General features: G+C 47.1%; 1 protein-coding gene across 3 annotated transcripts in view; it reads left to right on the plus strand.

The window, feature by feature from the left end:
- The window catches only part of OTOF (otoferlin), a 91,435-nt gene that overhangs the window by 10,816 nt on the left and 57,270 nt on the right, over positions 1-23,349 (plus strand). For all 3 annotated transcript variants that reach the window (XM_069495272.1, XM_069495273.1, XM_069495274.1), the window contains exons 2-3: positions 5,836-5,894; positions 21,653-21,741. In XM_069495272.1, the coding sequence (XP_069351373.1) occupies positions 5,836-5,894; positions 21,653-21,741 (148 nt within the window). The remainder of the gene's footprint in view (positions 1-5,835; positions 5,895-21,652; positions 21,742-23,349) is intronic.

Raw genomic sequence — 23,349 nt, forward strand, 5'->3', positions numbered from 1 at the left:
CAATTTTAAAATTTATATGGACCTATAAAAGATCTAAAATAGCCAAAGCAACATTGAAAATGGAGAAGAGAGTTGGAAGGTTCACGCTACAGTTGACCCTTGAGCAACACAGGTTTGAACTGCATGGGTCCATTCATATGTGGATTTTCTCCTGCCTCTGCCATCCCTGAGGCAACAAGACCAGGGGTCCTCCTCCTCCTCAGCCTATTCAACGTGAAGATGAGGATGAAGATTTTTATGACGATCCACTTCCATTTAATGAATAGTAAATATATTTTCTCTTCCTTATAATTATATTAACATTTTCTTTTCTCTAGCTTACTTTATTATAAGAATACAGTATATAATATATGTAACATACAAAATATATGTCAAATGACTGTTTATGTTACTGTTAAGGCTTCTGATCAACACTAGGCTATTAGCAGTTAAGTTTTGGTGGGGTCAAAAGTTATACATGGAGTTTCAACTTCTCAGGGGGTTGGCACCACTAACCCCCATGTCGTTCAAAGGTCAAATGTATTTGACTATAAGGTTAACTACAAAGTTGTAAAAATCAAGACAGTGTGGCATTGACCTAACAATAGATACACAGACCAATGGGACAGAACAGAGTGTCCTGAAATAGACCCTGTGCATATACAATCAATTGATTTTCAATCAACGTGTTAGGTAGTAGAAGAGACAGCTATCTATCTATGTGGGTAAAAACTGAACTTCAAACTCCTACCTTGTACCACCCACAAAAATTATTTCAACGTGGATTAGAGATGTAAATGTAAAAAAACTATAAGCTTTTAGAAGAAAATATAGAATATAACTGTTATGTTCTTTGGTTAGGCAAAGATTTCTTAAAGAAAATTTAAAAAACACTAGACGTAAGAAAAAGATTTCACTAAAATATTGATAAATTGGATTTTTTAAAAATTGAAAACTGCTGTTCATCAAAAAAAACAAAGAATATGAGAAGGCAAGCCACACACAGGCTGCAAATACTCACATTTATCTGACAAAAGACACATAGCCAGAATATATAAAGAGCCCCTATAAATGTATAATAAAAAAACAAATGATCAAATTTTTTAAATAGGCAAAAGACTTGAACAGATACTTCATAGAATAAGATAGACATTTGGCCAATGAACATATGAAAATGTGGTCAACATAATTAGTCATTACAGAAAGCAGAATCAAAATTATGAAAAGATACTATTTCACATGCACTAAAATGGCTAAAATGTAAAACTCTGACCATAACCAAATGTTGATGAGAATGTAGAATAACTGAAGCTTTTTTAATATTGCTGATGGGATTGTGAAATGGTACAATGACTTTGGAAAACTGTTTGGCAATTTCTTATAACGTAAAATGGACACCTACCCTATGACCCAGCAACTCTGCTCTTAGGTATTTCTCTAAGAGAAGTGAAATTGGTAGGTGTTCACAAAAAGATTTTTATAAGAGTGTTCACAGCAGCTTCACTCATAATAACCCGACACTGGAAACAACTCAAGAGTCTATCAACAGAAGAAAGGATCAACAAGTTGTGGCATATTCACACAAGGGAATATTACCCAACAATAAACGCGAATAAATTGCTGATATATGCAACAACATGGATGAATTACAACAACATTACATTGACGAAAAGAAGCCAGACACACAAAAAGTACATTCTGTAGGATACCATTTATATGAAGTTTAAAACAGGCAAAACTAATCTTTTGTGCTAGAAACAAAAGCAGTGGTTACCTAGAGGAGCTAGAAATCAACTGGAAAGGGCACGAGGGAACACGTTGAGGAGATGGAAATGCTCTATATCTTGACTGTGTGGTGATTACACAGGCATACGCATTTATTGAAACTCACTAAACTGTACTCTTGAGATCTATGAATGTCAATTTTACCTTGTTAAAAAAAGAAGAGATAATCACACCTAAAATACCTGAAACTTGAAAAAAAATTACATAAGATGAGGCAAAAATTGTTTCTGATCATATGCTACTAAAGATAAGCTACAAATATAATTCATAATAGAAGAGACCATTTTTATACTTAGCACATAACTTAAAGGTCTAAAGGAAAAGCAAGACTCTTTCGTAGAATGATAATAGCTTATTTCTTACTGAGCAATACACCATGCTCCAGATGCTGTTCCAAGCACCATCATTTCCTCCCCTGTACGGATGAGGAAACTAGGGCAAGGAGAAGTTAAGTATCTTCTTCAAGGGCACACAGCTAGCGAGTGGTAGAGTGGGGACTTGAACTCAGGCACTCTGGCCCTAGAGCCTTAACCTCTATACTCTGCCCCTGTGCTTGTAAGGGACTTGAGGCTTTACTCAGACTTTATCAAACACAGTCTCTTGCTGATCCTCCCAACAGTCCCAGGATATAGGCTGGTGCCAGATAACCAGCCGCAGCTTACCAATGACTCTGAGACCCCAAGGGGTTGGCAGCTCCAGGCCGCACACCTGGCTCTTTTTCCTGCACACAGGGGTGCCTCAGCCCTGCTTCCTGGTGCTCTGTGGGAGTAGCTGGCCTTTGAAAGGAACAGACTTGTCTAAACTTGGGAGAGTGGAAATACAGCAGGGCCACACTCAGAGAGCCCCTGGGGAGGGAGAGAGGGCGAGGGGGTACCAGGACACGGACATGGGAGAGTCGCAGGAGAGGATGGGGGCTTGCTGAGCTCTCTGCAGTCCATCGCTGGCACTGCATAAAATGGGGCTTTGCTGGTTTTAAATGAGTCACAAGCAGAGTATTTTCCTCTATTTCTCAGCGCACACAGGGCCGACAGTAATGACAGGCACTGCCGGGATAGGGACCAGAGGGCTGGGTCCTGGCAAAACCAGGCTGTCCCTGAAAATAGTCTCAGGACCTTCTCCTCCCCCTTTAGATGGCTCGCCACCTCACCCTCCACCCTCCTGGGCCCCCGGCCCCCTTCAGTCTTCCTTCCAGGGGCTGCTCCCTGAGGGCAGACCTTCCACCGCCTTCCCTTCACCCTCGGACTCCCCTGTCCTGTGTCCTGCTCCATCTGGGCTCCATTCTCTGCTCCCCGCTTGCAAACATTTGCTCCCACTGTTCTCTCTGCCTGGATTTCCTCCTTCTCCCTTCACCCCAGTCTCTCTGCAGATCTAGATTCCATCTGGTCTTCCAGTGGCGATGGCCATGCCACTACAATGCCTTTTTTGACCTGCTAAAATGGGAGTCACTTCTCCTTTTCCTGTGTTCTCGCTTTATACTTTTTGCATGCCAGTGACCAAAGTCTGCCTCATGTAGTAGCCTTTTCCGCACCTCACATAGCCCCCTCTGGGATGTAATAAGCTCTTAAAGACATCAGCCAGATTCAAATGATCCCTGTACAGCTCCCCGATGCCAGGGCTGAGTGGCAGCACAGACACATGCCAGGCAGGGAAGACCCCTGTGGCCCGGGGAAGTGAATGAATGCACACGGGCTAGCGGCTCCGTCCCCACTCACCTGCTTTTCTCAAAGGTCTGGCTCTAGCAGCGTAAACCATCTGGAAGAGGGAGCCATTTTGTGCAGGAGGGACATTTTGTCCTTTAAATCGCATCACATAGAAGGCTAGCACACCACCCTGCATCTGAAACAAGCGCTGAGCTCGCCTTCATTTAGGAGGGTAGCTGCAGTATGGATGTTTTAAAACGGCGAATGACATAAAAGTTATTTCTATTAAGCTCTGGAACACCTGAGCCCTCCAATCGGAGTTGGGTATCTCTGATGCCATGGCATTTATTACACTTTAAGCACAGACTCTGCTGTTCATACTCCATTTATTGACTCAGGGAGTTTATTTCAAACCAAATAGCTCAGCTGCCTCGGAAGGAAGGAAGGAAAGATGCTGTTCAATTTTCCCCATCTGACCTCCTCACTCGATCTGCAAAAGCCTCTCCATGCGAGGAAGAGGCTATTTTCTTTCAAGCTTTATTCTCAATCTTCCCTGTGGTAAGAAAGGTGATTAGCTATTGGGATTTTTAATAGTTTTGTCTGAAAGCCATTTAAAATGAAGCAGAAATGTCAACAAGACGATGTTGAATGGAGTAGATGTTAAGTGGAAATGAACTTGAAATGAGAGATGGGCTTAGTAATCCCACTGGTAACTTGGAACGGACGATGGAGGTCCCTGGCTCTGCTCCAGTGAGCACAACGGGGCCACCCGAATGATCCCTGCCCCTGTTCGTATATACCAGCCTGAAAGTGGTGCTGCAAAACTGCTGAAAGACGTTTTGTTTTTTTTACTAAGTTGGCCTTTCGACTCTTTCTATATAATTGACTTGTTTTGGCAAAGCTTTTTATTAATACCTAGGGGTAAATTTTAGGTCATCCTGTTTGAGAATATCTCAATTCCCAGGGCCTAAGTCAAAGAGATTTTAGTGCATTTCAAAACAGAAATGTATAACTTCTGCAATGGCTGATTTCACCGTATTTTACTTCCTCTCTAACAAGGCTACGGGAAGTACGCAGGTGGGGAGGGTTTGAGCCTGGGTGCTTCATGCACGTTCCAACCACCTTGGAGCACCCCCTAACCCCGCCTGCCCCCTCCCCCAACCCCTCCCACCCAGGTTGCTCAGTTTCCACTCCGGGAGACCCTTGAGGACAGCCATATCTGAGGCTCATTAAGATCTTCTCGGATGAAAAGGCCTTTGATTACTCAGAGCAGCAGGGCCCTGGGACGCCCCAGTGCACAATATGTTCACCTGGTTCTCAGTTTATAGCGTGTGCTACTTGGGGGAAAAATTAAAAGAAGCTTATAGCTCAGGTGCCATCTCTCATATTTCACTCTCCTCCCCTGGAAGACTTGGGGTTTGTCATTGAGATTTTTCATTTTGATTTTTTGTTTTGTTTTGTTTTCCCCCTGCTAGCGCTAACAATTCTTTCCCACCTTGTCTTTCACAGGGATGTTTCATGCATGTAGCATCTGCTTTACAGCTTCTTCCTCATTCTCTAAGCTGCGGATCCTCCCCACATGCCCTGGCCCCCAACATACACACCCGCATCCTCACACCATCCACCTTCCTTTGTTTCCAGGGGAGCTGACATGGAACCCCTGCCCTCCTTGTCAGAGGGGGGCTGTGCATTGAACTAGGACTAGCCCCTGGGTCATGAAAACCTGGAGGGCGCTGGAGAGCTCTCATTAGACAGATGAGGCCAAGGAGGCCAGAGGAGAGAGGCTCCTGGTTCCTAGAGGACACAAGCTGCTTCGCCGAGCCTCCTTCCTCACCCAGCCCCAGTCCCATCCGGGAGAAGGTCAAAGGGAGCTTTCACCCTTCCAACCTCCCCTTGGCCTACGAGGGACAACAGTCTGGGATGTGACCAGTCGTCCCAGGGCCTGGTCTGGGCCGGAGCCCCTGGTGTGGCTGCAGACCCAGTCAGGGAAGGAGGCTGGGCTTCACAGACCCCCAAGGCTCCCCCTCGGGACCAGGCTTCTGCTCAGGGCAGCAGGCCCAGGGTCCCCAGCAGAGCAGGGGAGGCTGCAGGGGAGCCTGAGAGAGCCACTGGACAAGCAGCATGGCGGAGGGAAGAGCCCTGGGGTCTGCTCCCACACCCACTCCCACCAGCAGGGCCTCCTGCGCTCCAGCATCCCTGTGCGTAGAATGCGGGTAACAGCCTTTGACCTGCCTACCTCCTGGGGCTGCTGGAGGGTCAGGTGAGAGGTTACTGGGGACTGGCCTGGAGAGAGCGGCACAGCCCTGAGCTCCCACGGTTCACGACAAGAGCTTGCGAGTCAGATGCTCTTGGGACAACTGCCAGGCTGAGGTCTGACCTATGCTTGTTGTCTAGACAGGTCTGACTCCAGAGTGTCCTCTTCCCCCCACAGGGCAATCCTTCTACTCCCGCGTCCTGGAGAACTGCGAGGAGGTGGCTGACTTCGATGAGGTAGGGTGCCTGAGACTCCGCTCCCTCAGCCCTGAGCCCGGCGGGCAACCAGCACCCCTCCCTGCCTCCTGCGGGCACACACTGGCCCCAAGTCCCTGATGGCCGCATGCTCAGAGCCCCTCGTCTCTGGCTGCTTCCTGGAGGTGGCGGTGGTGGGAGGGTGTGGAGGAGCCTCTGCCCGAGAGAGGCCTGTGCACACAGAGGACAGCAGGCCAGGCCCACCTCTGCCCGCTCAGGGCCCGCTTGGTGCTGTAGGTGCTGTAGGTGCTGTAGGTGCTGTAGGCCTGAACATGAGCCACCGGCTGAGGGCCCAGGAGGGTGAGAGCAGGGGATTCCTCTCCAGTGTTCCCAGGAGCCCTCGGAGGACCCAGGCGAATGCCACCTGGGCTTCCGACAATGCCAGTCTCACACAGACCTCACCCCTTTGTAAGAGCAAGTGGGGCACCTCTCCCACCTCAGCCACCAAAAGTTTCCTGTGATGGAGACACTGGGACACACACACACAGTGTTTCCCTCAGAAAGCTTATTTTTTCTTTTGAACCACAGGCTCAGGGAGTTGAGCATGTAAGTCATTTGTCCCGGTTTCTGGCACACTGTCTCATCGGTCCCTACAGGGCCTTGCTCTTGTTTTTATGCACATATCTATGTATGTATTCCCTTTTCTCCCCACTCTTTCCCTCCATATACACTGCTCTGATGTGTTTAATGTGTATCTTTTCGTTTCCTATGTATTCTTGCAAAATGTGTACTGTCGTCTTGTGAGCATATGTTTGTGGATTTAAATAGCGACGTGTTAAATATTTCTTTTTCTACTTTTTTCCACTGTGCACTGTTTTTAAGTTCCATCTGTGCTGCTACATTAACCTGTTGCTTCTCCCTGCTGCATAGTACTCCATGGGACATACCCAACACAGAGGGTGACCAACCATCCTGGCTTGCCTGGGACTGAGGGTGTTCCTGGGACACAGACTTTAGTGCTAAAACTGGAAAAGTCTTGGGCAAGCCAGAATCTTTTGGACCTATGTGTGCAGTTCTCTGAGATATACACCGGGATCTGGAACTGCAGGCTCCTAGAGGATGCATATGCTTAATCTGACCTGCTACTTCCACCAGGAGTGCACGAGGGCTCCGGTGCTCACCTCCTCATCGACCCCTGGTGTTTTCCAGCTTTCTGATGTTCATCAGTGCAACAGTGATATGTCATTGTTGTTTTAATTTACATTTCTGATGACTAATGGGTTTGAGCATCTCTTGATAAGCCTTTAGTCTTTTATTTTCCGCCTTTGTAAATTATCTGTCCAAATTTCCTGCCTGTTTTTTTTTTTTTTTTTTTCCTATTGGGATAGCTGTCTTTTTCTTATCAATTTGAAAGAGTTCTTTGTATATTTTAGATATCAACCCCTGTTGGTGCAGGTATTGAAAGTACCTTCTCTCAGTCTGTCATCTGTCTATTAACCTGGTCAGTTGTGTCCCTCGTTGACCTGAAGTCCTTAATCCTCATGTGCTTTCAAGTTTTGTTAGTGTTCCTCCTCCCCTAGGGTACAAATATATTTTCTTCCATTTTCTGATTTTATAGTTGTATCTTTTACATTGTATGTGGAATTAGGTAGGAGTCCAGTTTTATTTTTTTTTCCATATAAGGAGCCACTTTACCTAACATCAACTTACTAACCAACCATCTTCTCTCCACTTACTGCATATTAAGTCTATGTGTGAGTCTTCTATTCTATCCCATTAGTCTATTTGTTGTACTTGAACCTCACCACACAGCTCTTTTGTACGTCTTAGTATCTGGTGAGGCAAGGTCTCTTTCCTTACTCTTCTTTTTTTAAATTGACCTATATGAGAACCTTTACTCTTTCAAATAAATTTTAAAGTAAGTTTTAAAAGTTCTTCCAAAAACCAACTGGGATTTTGATTGAGATGGCAATGAACTTAAAAATTAACTTAGAAAGATGTCCCTTTTTCTGGTGTTAAATTATCTATTCAAATTATCTATCATGCTTTACTAGAGTTTTAAAGTTTTCTACATAGAAGTCTTATATATGTATAAGAAGTCTTACATATTTTATTATGTTCTAGATACTTTATGGTTTTGCTGTTATTGTGAATGGTATCTATTTCTATTATTTTTTTTGGTTGATTATTACTGGCATAGAGAAATGCTTTCATTTCCTTTGTAACTCCCTTTTTCGTCCAGCCACCTTGCTGAACTCCCTTATTGGTTTTAGTAGTTTGCCTATTGCTTCTGTTTTTCTTATATCTCTAGATCATATTATGTACAAAAGAAGTGTTTTCTGTCTTCCTTTCCAATTCTTACCCCCTACTTCTTTATCTTTCCATAGAGCATTGGCCATGATCTCTGGTTCTATGTTAAATCATAATGGTGACAGTGTTCCCAATATTAAACGGAATAAATGCATTTAAAATTTTATCAAATACAATTGTCATAGTGGAATTTTACTATTTAGCCTTGTCTTACTAGTTTACTAAGAGTTTATATTATAAAGGTTATTAAAACTTATCAGAAGCTTTTTCTGTATTGATTGAGATAATCATAATTTTATTCCCTTATTATATTTCATAATATATTCATTTTTAATACATGGTTAGATTCAGTTGGCAAAAACTTTTATTTAGGATTTTTGAAGCTTTGTTCATAAAATTTTCTGGCCTAAAATGTTTTAGAACAACACATGGAAGATAGGAATTACTCTTCCTTGACATTTCGGAAGGCTCAAATGTAAAAACACTAGCTTTTGGACTTTTTGGGGAGGGAAGTTCTTTGACTCCCTTTTCAATGTCTCTATGTCTTATTATACCAACTTAGGATTTTATATTTTTCTAGACATTTTTACATTTCATTTAGGTTTTCAAATTTATGAGCACATATTTGATCATTGTTTTGAAATTATTTTTAGAGCATTATTGTACCTATAGTTATTTCACCCTTTTTATTCCATATTTTATTTGTATCTTCTTTCTGTTTTTCTTGGTCAGTCTTGCTAAAGATCTGTTTATCTTATTAATTTTTGTAAAGAACCAGCTTTTGGCTTTATTAATCTCCCTTGTTATTAGTGTTGGTGTCTCCATTTCATTGATTTCTGCCCTTTTCTTTTTTTTTTTTTTTTTGTTGAGACAGAGTCTCACTTTGTTGCCCAGGCTAGAGTGAGTGCCGTGGCGTCAGCTTAGCTCACAGCAACCTCAAACTCCTGGGCTTAAGCGATCCTACTGCCTCAGCCTCCCGAGTAGCTGGGACTACAGGCATGCGCCACTATGCCCGGCTAATTTTTTCTATATAGATTTTTAGGTGTCCATATAATGTCTTTCTATTTTTAGTAGAGACGGGGTCTCGCTCAGGCTGGTCTCGAACTCCTGACCTTGAGCAATCCACCCGCCTCAGCCTCCCAGAGTGCTAGGATTACAGGCGTGAGCCACCGCGCCCGGCCTGCCCTTTTCTTAATTATTATTTTTCTTCTGTTTCTTTGATTTTGTTCTGTGGCTCTTTTCCCAACTTCTTCTTCTTCCTCTTTTTTTTTTTTTTTGGAGACAAGAGTCTTGCTCTGTTGCACTGGCTAGAGTGCAGTGGCATCATCATAGCTCACTGCAGCCTCAAACTCCTGGGCTTAAGCGATCCTCCTGCCTCAGCCTCCACTGTAGCTAGGACTACAGGCATGTACCACCATACCCAGCTAATGTTTTCTATTTTTAGTAGGGATGGAGTTTCACTCACTCTTGTTCAGGCTGGTCTCGAACTCCTGAGCTTAAATGATCTTCTCACCTCAGCCTCCCAGAATGCTAGGATTACAGCCATGAACCACCGTGCCTGGCCCCAACTTCTTGAGTTGAGTGCTAAGCTTATTATTTTTAACTTTTCTTGTTTCTTAATAAATGTGTTTAAACTATAAATTTTGATCTACATAAGGCTTTTTTTTTTTTTTTTTTTTTGTTGAGACAGAGTCTCACTTTGTTGCCCAGGCTAGAGTGAGTGCCGTGGCATCAGCTTAGCTCACAGCAACCTCAGACTCCTCGGCTTAAGCGATCCTACTGCCTCAGCCTCCCGAGTAGCTGGGACTACAGGCATGCACCACCATGCCCGGCTAATTTTTTCTATATAGTTTTTTAGTTGTCCATATAATGTCTTTCTATTTTTAGTAGAGACGGGGTCTCGCTCAGGCTGGTCTCGAACTCCTGACCTTGAGCGATCCACCCGCCTCGGCCTCCCAGAGTGCTAGGATTACAGGCGTGAGCCACCGCGCCCGGCCTACATAAGGCTTTAACTGTGTCCTGCTGATTTTTATATGTAGCGTTTTCACTAATATTCAGTTGTAAACACTTCTTATATTCCTTGACGATTTTTTAAAACCTGAGATATATAGTAATGTGCTATTTAGTTTCCAAACACATATGACTTTTTTAGTCCTTCTTATTTTATTCATTTCCAGTTTTTCTGCATTATGATCAAAGAACCTAGTCTGTATGATATTAATTCTTTGGAATTCATTGAGGCTTCTATTATGGCCTGATTCATGGTCATAAATCTTCCCTCTGCTTAAAAGGAATGTGCTCAGTGTAGAGTTCTATATATAGCTCAATATAAGCTCAAGCTTATGAATTACATTATTCAATTTTTCAATTTTTTTTTTTTTTTTGCTTATTTTTCTCTGCTTGATTTGTCAGTTTCAGAAACGGCTATAATAAAATCTACAACTACAATTATTTATTTGTATATTTCTCCCTGTAGTTCTGTTTGTTATTGCTGGATATATTTTGAAACCATATTATTAGTTGCCTATATGTTAATAATGGCCATATATTCTCATCTATTTTTTCTTTTACTGGTATAAAATATCCCTGTCCTTTATGATGTTTTTTGCATTAATTTCTATTGTGTCAGGTATTAAGATTGCTATCTCAGCTTATTTTGGTTCATTTGCCTTGTATATCTTTTTCAATTCTTTTATTTTTTGGTTTTTTTTTTTTACCTTCAATTTTCTTTTTAATATTTCTGTGTTTTTTTTTCTTTCTAGTTATTTTTATTTTATTTTATTTTTTTAATTTCAGCACATTATGGGGTACAAATGTTTAGGTTACATATGTTGCCTTGCCCCGCCCAACTCAGAGCTTCAAGCGTGTCCATCCCCCAGACAGTGCTCACTACACCCATTAGCTGTAAATATACCCATCCTCTCCTCCTGCTTCCCACCTGCCCAACATCCAATGAATGTTACTACTATTTCTGCACATAATTGTTGATTATGCACTGATCAATTAATACAAATTCTATGGTGAGTACATGTGGTGCTTGTTTTTCCATTCTTGTGATACTTCACTTAGTAGAATGGGCTCCCGCTCCATCCAGGATAATACAAGAGGTACTAGATCACCATCATTTTTTTGTGGCTAAGTAGTACTGTGTATTTCTGTGTTTTTTAATTTAAGTGTATCTTCTTAGGGCATGCATTATTAGATACTATTTACTTCCCCAATGTGAGAGTCTCTGTCTTTTAATTAAGCAGTCTTACTCACTTCCATTTATTACAATTGCTATTATCATTAGGTTTATTTCATTTTTTGTTATTATTTTTTCTCTGAGTTAGGGAACATTAATTTTATTTCTATCACCACTTTATTTTATATTTTCCATTTACTGTACTTTTTGTTTGTTTATTTCCCTTTTTCTTCTTTCTAGCTTTCCACTGGATAGGTTGAGTTTTCTTCTGTTAGTTGGAAAGTTATACATTTTATTTTTATTTTAAAATAGTTGCCCTTAATAATTTATGTATATTTATTGATAGTTCACACAAATTAGTAATTATAGTTTCCCCCTAATATGACAAGTAGTTTAGTACTCTCTCATGCCTCCTTGATTTCCCTATCTCAGCCCACCCTGCATGCTGATACTGTCTAGAGTAAAATTTTAATTCTAGATTCTTATGGATGTGTAGTTTCTTTTTCTTTTATTTGTCCTCACCTTCTTTTTGCTTCAAGATAGCAATAGCCTTTACCAAGATCTTTGATTTTCTTTACTTCTCATATCTCTTGAAGTAGCTCATGGATTTATTTCTCTTCTTGTTTGAGTACTTCTTCCAAAAGTGTTTTTAATTCGGGTCTTTGTATTACACACCTTCTAAAGCTTTGTGAATCTGAGAATATTTTTCTCATTTCTTCAAATTTGAATGGGAGTTTCACTAGATACAAAATTCTAGGTTCCAAGTTCTTTTTCTTCACAACTTCAGAAATATCATTCCACATTGCTCTTGAGAACCTGACGGCCATGTGGTTCCTGTAGTTTTATGCGTGATCTTCCCTGTCTCTCTGAAAAAAAATCTATAATTCTTTTGTCTTTGATATTCTTAAATTTTATTTTAATGTGTCTAGCTGTGGGTTTTCCTTATTTTTCCTGTTTTTCACTATTTTGTGAGCCCTTTCAAATCATGGGTTTTCCTTTTGTTCATTATAGAAAATTCTATCTCCATTATTTTTTCAAATATCTCTTCTGCTCAGTTTCTATGTTGTCCTCTCCTCTGCAGCTTCTATTATCAGATGTCAGGGCTGCTACTTCTGCTTCTAGCTGCCTCATATCTGACCTTTTATGTTGTTCATCTATTAATTCTTTCTGGCTGTCTTCTGAGGGAGTTCTGCCAATTGATCTTCCAATGTTCTAATTTGTTCTTCTTTTCTTAATGATTCCTTGTCCTTGTTTCCTATTGCTAATATATTTCTTGACAGTCCGTTTATCCGACCAGTCCTACCCCAGTTGGTGAGTGCAGTCCAGTGCGCTGTCTTTCTCTCACAGGAGATGCCCTCTTCCAGTGTCTCCTTATACTGCTGGGTTCAAGTTCCCCCAGTATCAGCCACTGTCTGGTAATGCATTTTGGGGACATGTCAAAGGCCAGTCTGTGTCAGTCCCTAGAGGCTGAAGAGAAGGGCAGGCACAGGCACTGGGGCGGGGGGGCAGTCACCACAGAAACATTGTTGACCACCCCACCCAAGTCAGGGTCTCCTCGCTGGACCTTTAAGGGGAAACACGGGTGACAGAAGACAGTCTGGATTTTTAGCAGACTAGCTCTCGGGTTCCATGAAAGGAGATGTGTGCTATTGGTCTATCAACCCTTATTTTTCTCCATCCTCACCCCAGCAGGGCTGTTGTCACAATTTTATCAGGAGGCAGGCAACAGTGCCCCACGGGGATGCCAGGGAGAGGCAAAAGCAGAACTCACAAAGCTTTCCTGCCATCTGTTGCCCCACTGCCCTCTCCTCGCTCTCTGGCCCAGGCTGAGCGCCTTCATCCTCATCCACTTACCAGCTCCAGCAGCCTTTGGTCTCCCTGGGCTTCTTGCACTCTTTTGTCTATTTGTCTGTTACTGTCTGGAATATATACTTCCCTCTTGCTGCTCTAGTTTCTCTAGGGTTGACTTTGGGGCAAGAACCAGCAGCCTGAGTTGCCATCTTGGCACAAACCGGAAGCTCTGTTGTGACCTGTGAAGCAGTTTGCCCCCTCTTCCCTGGGCTTGCCTCTCACGTCCGGCTCTGTTTGGGCTGCGAAGGGGCTCATGGCAGATTCTTCCCCTTGAAGCTGGCCACTGCCATTTGGCTGAGTCCCCACCAGGCTGAGGGGCCACCTGGAACTAACCGTCTTCCCCTCACCCCAAAACCAAGCCACACAGTGTAGCTGTGTCCTTGGTCCAGAGCTGGAGGCAGGGGAGCAAGTCCTCAGCCTCCTCACCTGGGCTCAGGAGCAGCCATTGACTGGCATGTCCCCATGCTGCACTCCCCCAGCCACTGCAAGGTCACTGTTGCTGCTGCCTCCCTAGACTGCTCCCGGGGCATTCAATTCCTCATTTAACACGAATCCCCAGAGCTAAGGAGCATTCTGCTGTGACCTCTCCCCTTCCTGGCTATGAGACTTCCAGCCTCAGTTTCTGAGTCTCGGTCACATTGGTCAAATGAAGGTCTTTGCAAAATGATGGACAGAATGAGGAGTTCTTGTGGTAGTGGAACCACTGCTGCAAACTAAGCCAGCTGTCTAGAGGCCTCAGTCTTGCCCCATTACACAGCCAGCCTGGTCTCCTCTGCTTCCCATTCCTTAGCCAGGGCCTGGACAGGGGAGGGGCTGGCAGGGTGAAGATGCAGGCAGCCTGGCCTACTTTCTCCATCCTGTCTCCCTGGGCCTCTGCCCCCAATCCACCAGGCATAGAATCCGACTCCCTCTCCCAGGACTCCCAGGGGACATGTCAGCCCAGGCCTCCAGCCAGTGAGCAACCTGATGCCCCTTCCAAGGGCATCGCCACCCCTTTCCATGTACTGCACCCCAGGACACCCAAGCCACAGGTATACATGACATTCAAAGTTAATCACCGTGGCCTTCCTCTTCCCACACTGCCCAACATGGGTCAGGTGGAGAGCTGGTCTCTGCTGCCCCTGAGCATGGAGCCATGTTCTAAGCATCTGACATGTGCCAGGCCTGGGCTAGAGAGACCCCAGAGGGAGGAAGCTGGGCTGTACAGCCCACGAGGATCCACACCCTTGGGTATGAGGCAGCCTGAGTAGTGTGGGGAGACCAGGAGGGAGTCAGAAGCCAGGCAGGGATGATCAGGATCAGAGAGCACCTATGTGATGGGGAGAAGTGGTTCTCAACAGGGGAAACTACCCCACACATGGGGGCACAGGGAAGTTTCTGGCTGTCACAATGGGGAATCCACTGGCATTCAGTGGGGGGGCAGCAAGGATGCAAATGATTTGCAATTCTCAGGCCATCCCACGGTCCTACTTGGGGAGCCCCGTGGGCAGAGAGTGGGAGCCCCTGCAGCAGCACTGGGCTCCTTCCTGGGCAGCCCCTCTTCCGTCCGGTCTCCATGATGATCCAACAGCGAAGCTCAGGCTCAGATGGCAAGTACCCTTCACCAGGTGACAGAGCTGGAAGCAGCCAAGCCAGGATTCTTTAAGTCCACGTGTAGATCAGATTCTGAGCCTTCTCTGGATGCAAGAAGAGGAAGCTGCTCCAGGGCCTGACCCCCACTGCCCCTGCAAGGCCCTCGCTGGGCCTCTCCACACCTGCTGCCTCCATTTCTCCCTCTGCACTGTCACCCCAGTCAGCAGCGCACATCCCACAATGCAGGGAGGCAACCCGCCACCCACCGGGTCAGCCCAGTCCCAAAGGGGGCCTCGAGCTTTACCCAGGGTTACCCTCTCTCCCCAGACCCAGTGGGCAGGTCTTAAACTCCCCTGGCTGCCCCCTGAAAGGACCAGCCTGCCAGTGGTTCCAGACAAGCCTGGAAAAGAAATCCTTGCAAATCCCCCTGAAGCTTCTTGTCTTCCCAGAAAGTCTCTTCTCTCGCCTTTACTCCACCCAGGGCCTTCAGGAACCAGCTTAGTGAGACACAAGGCACATCGGCCTAGGCTGCAGTGCTTGCTGAGGTGACCTCTTTAGGCCTTGGATTCCCCTTCTGTAAAATGGGATGTACTCCTTGCTCAAGGTTTAAAAAAAAAAAAAAAAATGAAAGGGGAGACAAGAAAGCAAATGTCTCTCCCTGCTCTACTCAGGTAAGGGATTAAGCAAGGGAGGGGCCCCTCCTCTGCTCAGACAGGGGTGACAGGGGCTGCTGCAGGCTGGGCTTAGGAACCTGAGTGGGGAGGAGGTGGCCATGGAAGAAAGACAATGCTCCCTCCAACAATGGGTGGAAACAGAGCCTGGACATGGTGTCTCCTTTCCCAGAGGCTGGAACCTGAGATCCTACATTTAACCTACAACCTGCAGAAGCTGGAGGGAAAAGGGGAGGGAGCGAGAGACCAAGGCTTTGTGTCCTGGGGAAGCATGAATGGCCACACTGGAATTTGAACCCAGGTCTTTAAGCTTCCAAGACAGTCTCTTTCCATTGTACCCAAAAGTTTGTAGCACACCTCAATCTCCCCCCAAAACCTAGAGGACTGTCCCTTTATAGATGCTGTCTTGCTGATTTAGGATGGTTCCTGGCCCAGTCAGTGGTCATTTTCCACCGTGCATCAGGGAAACCTCTGTGGAGCCCTAGATCTCTGGGGCTCATGGGAGGCAGAACTCTGTCCCCTGGCCAGCAGTGGCAGGTCAGGGCAAAGCCTAGAGCAGGCAAACTGGGCACACTCTGAGGCTCCCAACAGAGGTCCTCTTTCCCTCCCCGACCTGTAATGCCAACCGCTTTACTGCTGTCAAGGGTCCTATCACAGACTGCTATTCCAGGTGTGTGCCTGTCTCCAGAACTATCCAGGGGCATCCCCGGGACTGAGAAATAAGCCTGCATCCCTGAACTCTGCACAGTGCCATGCACAGAGCCTGGCACACAGAAGGTGCTCAGCCAATGTTTGCCCCTGCATGGGGCTTGCTGGCTCCTGACATCTTGAATAACCATGTTTGGCTTAGCTGCTACCTGAGTACCCCAGCAGTGCTAGGCGCATGTCCTGAGGGTGTTTGGGGGCTGAGATGAAATAGGATCTTAGATGGTGTCCTGGATTTCCTTGGTCCAGTCTTGAGGCAGCTGATTTTCAGGGCACCCCCAGAAATAGAAGATACCCTCAGCCGTTCGTTATAGCCATAGGAAGCAAATCACGCTGGTGCTAGCCAGGCTGCAGAAGTGCCCTCGTGCAGTCCTGTAGTGTGCGTCACCAAGAAGGCCAGGCCTTGCCTCAGCTCCCAGAACTAACAAAAATACAATAACAATCATTATAATAAACCACTATATTAACTCTTCCAGGTTCTATGCTAAGTGCTTGGCTAGCTTCAAAAATACCCCAAGAAGCAGGTTCTGTTACTGTCACTCTCAGTTTATAGAGAGGTGAACTAACCTGCCCAAGCTCACACTGCTAGTAAAGAGCTACACTACAGGCAGGCAAGTCAGTCAGTTGAGACCTGTTTACTGAGTGCCTGCTATGTGCCATGCCCCATGCCAGGTGCAGGGGGTCGGTGAATGAGACAGAAACTTCAGCCTGATGGCTCTACTCATTCTCTGAACTGCTCTAAGAATGACAGTCAAGGCTGTACCTGGAGTTCTTGAGGCCAACAGGAAGAATAAAGAGCAAGAGAACTGGTGTATGGGGGGAAAGGCCCAGGGCATGGAGTCCAGCTCTGCCTCTGATGACAAGTCTCCCTGACACAAGTCTGACACTTAAAGAGAGGCACAGATGGCATGGAGAATGTCATAGTTATCAAGAGCTATGTGAAATACCACCCAGAAACTCATGACTAAAATTATCAACATTGTAGTATTGCTTATGATTCTGTGGGTTGGCTGGGCTCAGCAGGGCAGTTCTTCTGCTCCATACGGTGTCACCTGAATCCAGCTGGGAGCTCATTCAGGGCACTGTGGGTCTCCTCCTTGTGTCCTCACATCCTCCGGGGCCTCTCTCCACATGGCCTCTCTACAGTAGGGAAACCTGGGCTTCTTTACATGGCAACTGACTTCTAAGAGGGTAAAAATGGAGGCTTCCAGGCCCAGGTGCCACACAGTGTCATTTCTGCTACAATCTAATGGTGAAAGCCAGTCACAGAGCCAGCCTAGATGCAAGGAGATGGGAGGAGAGGCAAAGTCACAAGTCAGAAAGGAACATAGGGGATTGTTGAGTCTCCCTTTGGAGAGAAATCACTGGCCTTGAAATCACTGACATCCCAGATAGCAGCACTAGTTACAACCTCTGTAGCATTTACTCTGTGCCAGAGCCCAGGATTTAGGTGACATTATCATCTCCACTTTATAAATGAGGCCACTGGGAGGGGAGGTAACTTGCCCAAGGTCACATAGCTATTAAGTGGCAGGGCCAGGATTTGAACATGGGCAGTCTGGCTCTTAACTATGAAGCTACTAACCACTTATTTTAGGCAAATCTTCCTTGAACCTTGGTTTCCTTATCTGTAAAGTGGGGATTCAATTATATAATGTTTGTGTAAGGTGTGTAACCAGTGCCTGGCACATGGTCAGCACTCAAGAAATAAATGTTTTTGTTGCTGACAACCTGGAAGGATGATCACAGCCACAGACCCCCTCGGAGATTCAGCCTCAGCTAATCTCCCAGGCTTCAGGAGAGGGTTCAGTGTAGTGGATTAAACCTTGGACTAAGCGTGCAGAGATTTGAGTTGGAATCCTGCCTCTGCCACCAACCAGCTTTGTGCCCTTGGGCAACTCTCACCTTTCCACTTTCCCACTTGTAAAAGCAGCACATTTTTGCCACGTTGCTCCCCACTCTGCTCTGGGAGGGAACACCTTTCCTGTTCTGCTTGCTGCCGTACCAGAGCGCCCAGACGGCGGCTGAGCGGAGGAAGACGTCAGCGACAGGAGATCAGGATGGACATGCTGTCTGGGCCCAGCAAGGGGGACTTTGCATGCTAGGAGGGGGAATCCCCACCTATTTCAGGAAGCAGTAGAAATTTTTAACAAAGGAGAGGTAAAAAATAGAGAAATTAGCCAAGGAAAATTCAAACCAAAATGTCAGTTACCAAAGCCCATGCCTCTGTTTCCTGGGAGGCCAGTCGGGAGTAGCCCCAAGTCCCAGCCCTAAGTCACTCCCCTCCAGCCTACAGCCTGGTCACACTCTGCAAGGCCCCATACTGAGGCCTGGACCCCACCCAGATGCCTGTCTCAAGGCCTGGGCCTCCGGATTTTTTTAAGTCTTCCGGAAGTGATTCTAATGCACAGCCAGGACTGAGACCACTGAAAGAGACAGAGACAGAGACAGAGAGACAGAGACAAAGACACAGAGAGAAACTGATACAACATAAAATGGTGAGTAGGAAGCAGAGGAATGAAATAGGAGAGAAGGAAAACAGAGAAATGAGGGGAAATTGTAGGGTGGGAGGAAGGAGGATAGACAAGTGAGGAAAGGGAGGGGTATATATGGGGGGCAGCCAGAGACCAAAGGAGCTTCTGTGTCCCAGTGAGGACTGTGTCTTCTCTCTCCTGAAAGACACTCCTGTCTGTCTTCCACAGGGACTGCGCAGGCCTGGTCTGAGCAGAGCTTACTCAGTCCTTCTCTCCTCATGTCCCCTCTCGCGGGCTCCTTCCTGGAAACACTCAGGCTGATCCCTCCACCCAGAGATTCCTCAAAGGGCTCCAAGCCACAAATCCAGATGTGCTTCCCCTGGATCATCCTCTGCAGTCAGGACCCCCAGGGCCCCTTGGTCCGCACGCGGCTCCCACTAAGCAGACCGGCCCATGCCTCCATGCCCTGAGCCACTGCCCTCTCTGGGTCCCTTTGCCTCGCTTATTGCCACTGTTCAACGCCCCTCTCCCTGACGATGCCATTTCTGTGGTCATCTCCTTTTTCTCCCCATCCTTCTCTCCTTCCAGTGTCAGAACCCCACCCACAGACCCTCAGGTGGATCGAACACCCCTGCCCCCTTCATCCCAAGAAAATCGAAATCTTGGTGGCTCCTGTAGTGCTCTCCCCCGGCAGGGTAGCTAATGAGTTGGGCCTGCCTGAGCGGCTTCATTTCCCCACAGCCCCATAAAAGCAACTTCATTAAGGAAACCACACACTCTGCAGAGCTGCGGAGGCAGCCAGGAGCCATCGCAGAAGCCGCATAATGATGCCTGTGGGCTGGGCAGCCGCCTCCACCCGCCTCCCGGATCCCTCAGCCCACCCTCCTCCTCCTGTGCCCGCCTCGCCTGCCCAGCCCACCCCAGGGCCCTCTCCCTCCGCTGCCACTTCCTCCCTCCCAAGCCCAGGTCTGGGGCCTCGCTGGGAACTTGACCAGTCCTGAAAGGGGGTGTCATAGAGGCCATTTTCCTGAGACGGGCCCTGCCCACACTGAGCAGTGACCTGCCAGACTGGCCCCGTGTGCCTGAGCCCTCCAAGTCCCCCGTCTGGGAGGAGGACGCCCAGCTTTGGAAACAGCTGACGTTTGGGGTGGGCTCCCAGAAGCCTCCTCCCCAGCACCTGCTCAGCCAGCAGCAGTTCTCTGCATCACATGACTGCTCTAAGCCCGAGTTTCCCTGTCTAGAAAGCAGAGAAACCATTCCCAGTCTCGTGGGCTGTGGGAAGGACTAAATGAATTAACACACATAAAGCATTCAGCCCCTGCGTGATAAAAAGTTCTCTATAAATGGCAGCTATTATTATTATAGCTGTTAAAATTATTGTTTATTACTGGCCTGTGGAGTGGTCTAGATTTGGTGGGATATAAAAATGAAATTAGAAAATAAAAAGTCACTGCATTCCACCTGCTCTGTCAAAATCCCCACTGGCACCATCTCTCAGCAGTGTCATTGAGCAGCCCCAGAGCTGTTTGCTCATTTTCGGTTATTCAAAGCCCAGTCCTGAAGGGTTGACTACTCCAGTCTGGCATCTTGGTCACACTGCCTCTTGCCTTCCCTCACGCTGTGGCTCAGGACACGGAGCGGGGCAGGGACCCCTGCTCAGGCCCACCACCTCCTCCCAAATCCCACTGGGGCGGGGGCTGTGGGCTGCGTTCCTGGTGTCTGCCGTGGACATGGAGCCTTCCTGTGCTCCTTGTGGTGTGGTGGCTTCTCTGGCCAGCTGTGGATGCTGGCAGCATGGCAGGCCTTGCAAATGAGCACTGAGTGGCCTGCCACATCACGTGGAGCCCAAGGTAGGGGACTTGGCTCCACCCCATCCCAGCTCTGCCACTGTGGGTACAGCCCTACAGCCTCATCTGAGCTGAGGCCCCCTCCCCTGGTGGGCAGCCTTTGGATAAAGTGTAAACCACATACTCGCCACACCCAGCAGTGGCACGCCAGGCTCCTTGCCCTTCAGTGCTCCTAGAGGTTGGGGGACAGACCAGCTGGTCCACTGCCCAGGCAGACGCCATTGGGAACTTGCATGCCAAGCTGCCCTTCTTGCAGGTGCCCAGTCTCTAGGAGCTATCTCCCCGGGGAAGTACCATGAAAACATTGCCCCTAGGACACGATTCTCCCCACCTCTGCCTTCCCCAGTCTCCTTTCACATCCAGGGAGGAGGAGGGCTGGGGTGATGGCTGGGGTAGCAAGGCCTTTGAGGAAGACCTAGAGGGGCACCTGGATCTGCCCATCAGCGGCTCTCTCTAGAAAATGGGGCACTTGGCATCTTTTAGCCTCTAGTTTGGGCTCTTGATGCTACTTCAAGGGCATCAGGAAAAATGTCACTCAAGTTCCTATTCATTATTATTACTGATTTAGGGAGACAGCAAGATAGAAGTGGTAAGGGTGAATCTAGAAATAGTGAATTGTGGACAGGCCATGGGCCTGGCCTTAATAACAATAAACAGCTAAAACCTGTCCCCAAAGTTAGCACTGCCAGCGAGGAGTGGTGTGACCTGAATGGGGGTGTCTGGAGCAGAGCCTGCTGTGGTCAGGATGGCTGTGATGGGAGAGAGCTGGAAGCTCACAGCTCCATTCGGCACACACCGAAAACCAGGCTCACAGCCCTGGGCCCGAGCACCACCCACTTGCAAGCCCCCCAGGAGCTAGGAGGCAGCAGGGAGGTGGTGAAAGGAGCACTGTAGGGGGAGTCAGAAGTCCTGGTTGGGCCCAGGTTCTTTCACTCACCATATGACCTTGGGCAGGTCACCAGCCTCTCTGAGCACCGTCTTTGAAAGAGGAGTGGGCCATACCCACTCTACAAGGTGGTCTAGGGAATTAAATGCAATTCTAGGCATGAATGCTTTGTCCCTGGGGAGCACTGGCCCATGTGAGGGGCCACCCTGTTTGAGACCCCCTACCAGAGATTCCCCTCCCACCCCCCACAGCCCCTGCCTGTTATTGCAGCCCAAGGCCACAGTTTCCCTTTCTCTCTAGACGTTCCGGTGGCCGGTGGCCAGCAGCATTGACAAAAATGAAATGCTCGAGATTCAGATTTTCAACTACAGCAAAGTCTTCAGCAACAAGTAAGTTTGGAGGGGCTGGGGAGGGGGGCGGCTGGAGAGGCAGGGACCAGCGGGGCTGGGAGCCTGCCCTGCTTCTGGGTGACCATCCCTTTGGGGTTCAAAAGGGGACCTGCACCCCCAGCCTGCCCTGGATTGATCTTCAAAGACTGAAGTGGTCTTGGGCTGGCCTTTGATCCTCATCCTGCTTCCTCATGTCCTCCCCAGAGTCCCCCAGCCCTCCCAGCCTTTGTCAGCCACGAACACTCCACCCTCCTGTTCACCCCTGCTGTCCCTTTCTTTAGATATCCTCTATGCCATGCTGGGGGACAGTTACCCAGAAGACAAGCTGAAGGTAGAATGGCTGATGGTGTCCTTCACCAGACCCTCTGTAGCCTTGAGGGCAGCCTTGTCCCACAGAAGCTGTGACACAGCATGCTGTGGTGGTTTAGCAGTCAGGCAAGTCTGATCTCAGATCCCCAGGTCAGTCATATACTGTGTGACTCTGGGCAGGTTACATAACCTCTCTGAGTTCAATGTACTCGTGTGAAAAGAGTATTTACCTCAAAGGGCACTGCAAGAATTCGATGAAGTAGATGTGCATTCATTCATTCATTCAACAAACATGTATTAAGTGGCTATTGTATATCAGGCTCTGGACTAGGTGCTGGGGAGGCAGGGTGCCTACCCTCATGGAGCTTTCATTCTGCAAGTGAAGTGCACCTACCACATGAGCATTATCACTGTGAGGTGTTCAATAAAAGTAGCTCCCATCCTGCTCTCTGGGGGGCAAGCAGAATTCAGAAGGACTTAAACAATCTGGAATGGTGGCTATATAAGAAATGTAAAGTCCTGTGTTGGATTCAAAAATCACAACCGGCTGCAGTGGCACACTATAGTTGCAGCTACTTGGGAGGCTGAGGCAGGAGGATCTTTTAAGGCTCTAGTGTGCTTTGATCATGCCTGTGAATAGCCACTGCACTCCAGCCTGGGTGACATGGTGAGACCATGTCTCTTAAAAAAAAAATTGCTCTTATACAAGATAGAGGAGGAGTTATGGCTGAACGTGACAACGTGTCCAAAAGAGTGTGGAGCTATTAGCTCACTGAGGGCTCAGCAGGACTCAACAAACAACAGAAAAGCTGACCTAATCCTAGGTCAGACTAACAGAAGTAGAGCACCCTGCTCTGAGCAGGAGAGGCGAGGGTTCCACTGTTCCTATACTGGTTGCAGAGAACTCTAGTAAGCACCACCTTGTAGTTGCCAGGGAGAAAGGGGACTTTAAATCTTACCTTATGACAAGTAGATGAGATCCTCAAGGAGAAAATCATAGAGAATATATTCATGCATCCTTCCTTCCATCCATCCATCCTTCCTTCCTTCCATCCATCTATCCATCTATTCTTTCTTCCTTCTTTCCATCCATCCATCCATCCTTCCTTCCATCCATCCATCCACCCATCCTTTCTTCCTTCCTTCCATCCATCCAACTTTCCTTCCTTCCATCCATCCATCCATCCATCCACCCATCCATCCTTCCTTCCATCCATCCATCCATCCATCCAGTCACTCATCAAAACATCCACTGAGCAAATACTTTGTACCAGGCGAACACTGGGCTAGTCACTGGAG

This window comes from Eulemur rufifrons, chromosome 19 (assembly GCF_041146395.1).
Source record: "Eulemur rufifrons isolate Redbay chromosome 19, OSU_ERuf_1, whole genome shotgun sequence".
Classification (NCBI taxonomy): domain Eukaryota; kingdom Metazoa; phylum Chordata; class Mammalia; order Primates; family Lemuridae; genus Eulemur; species Eulemur rufifrons.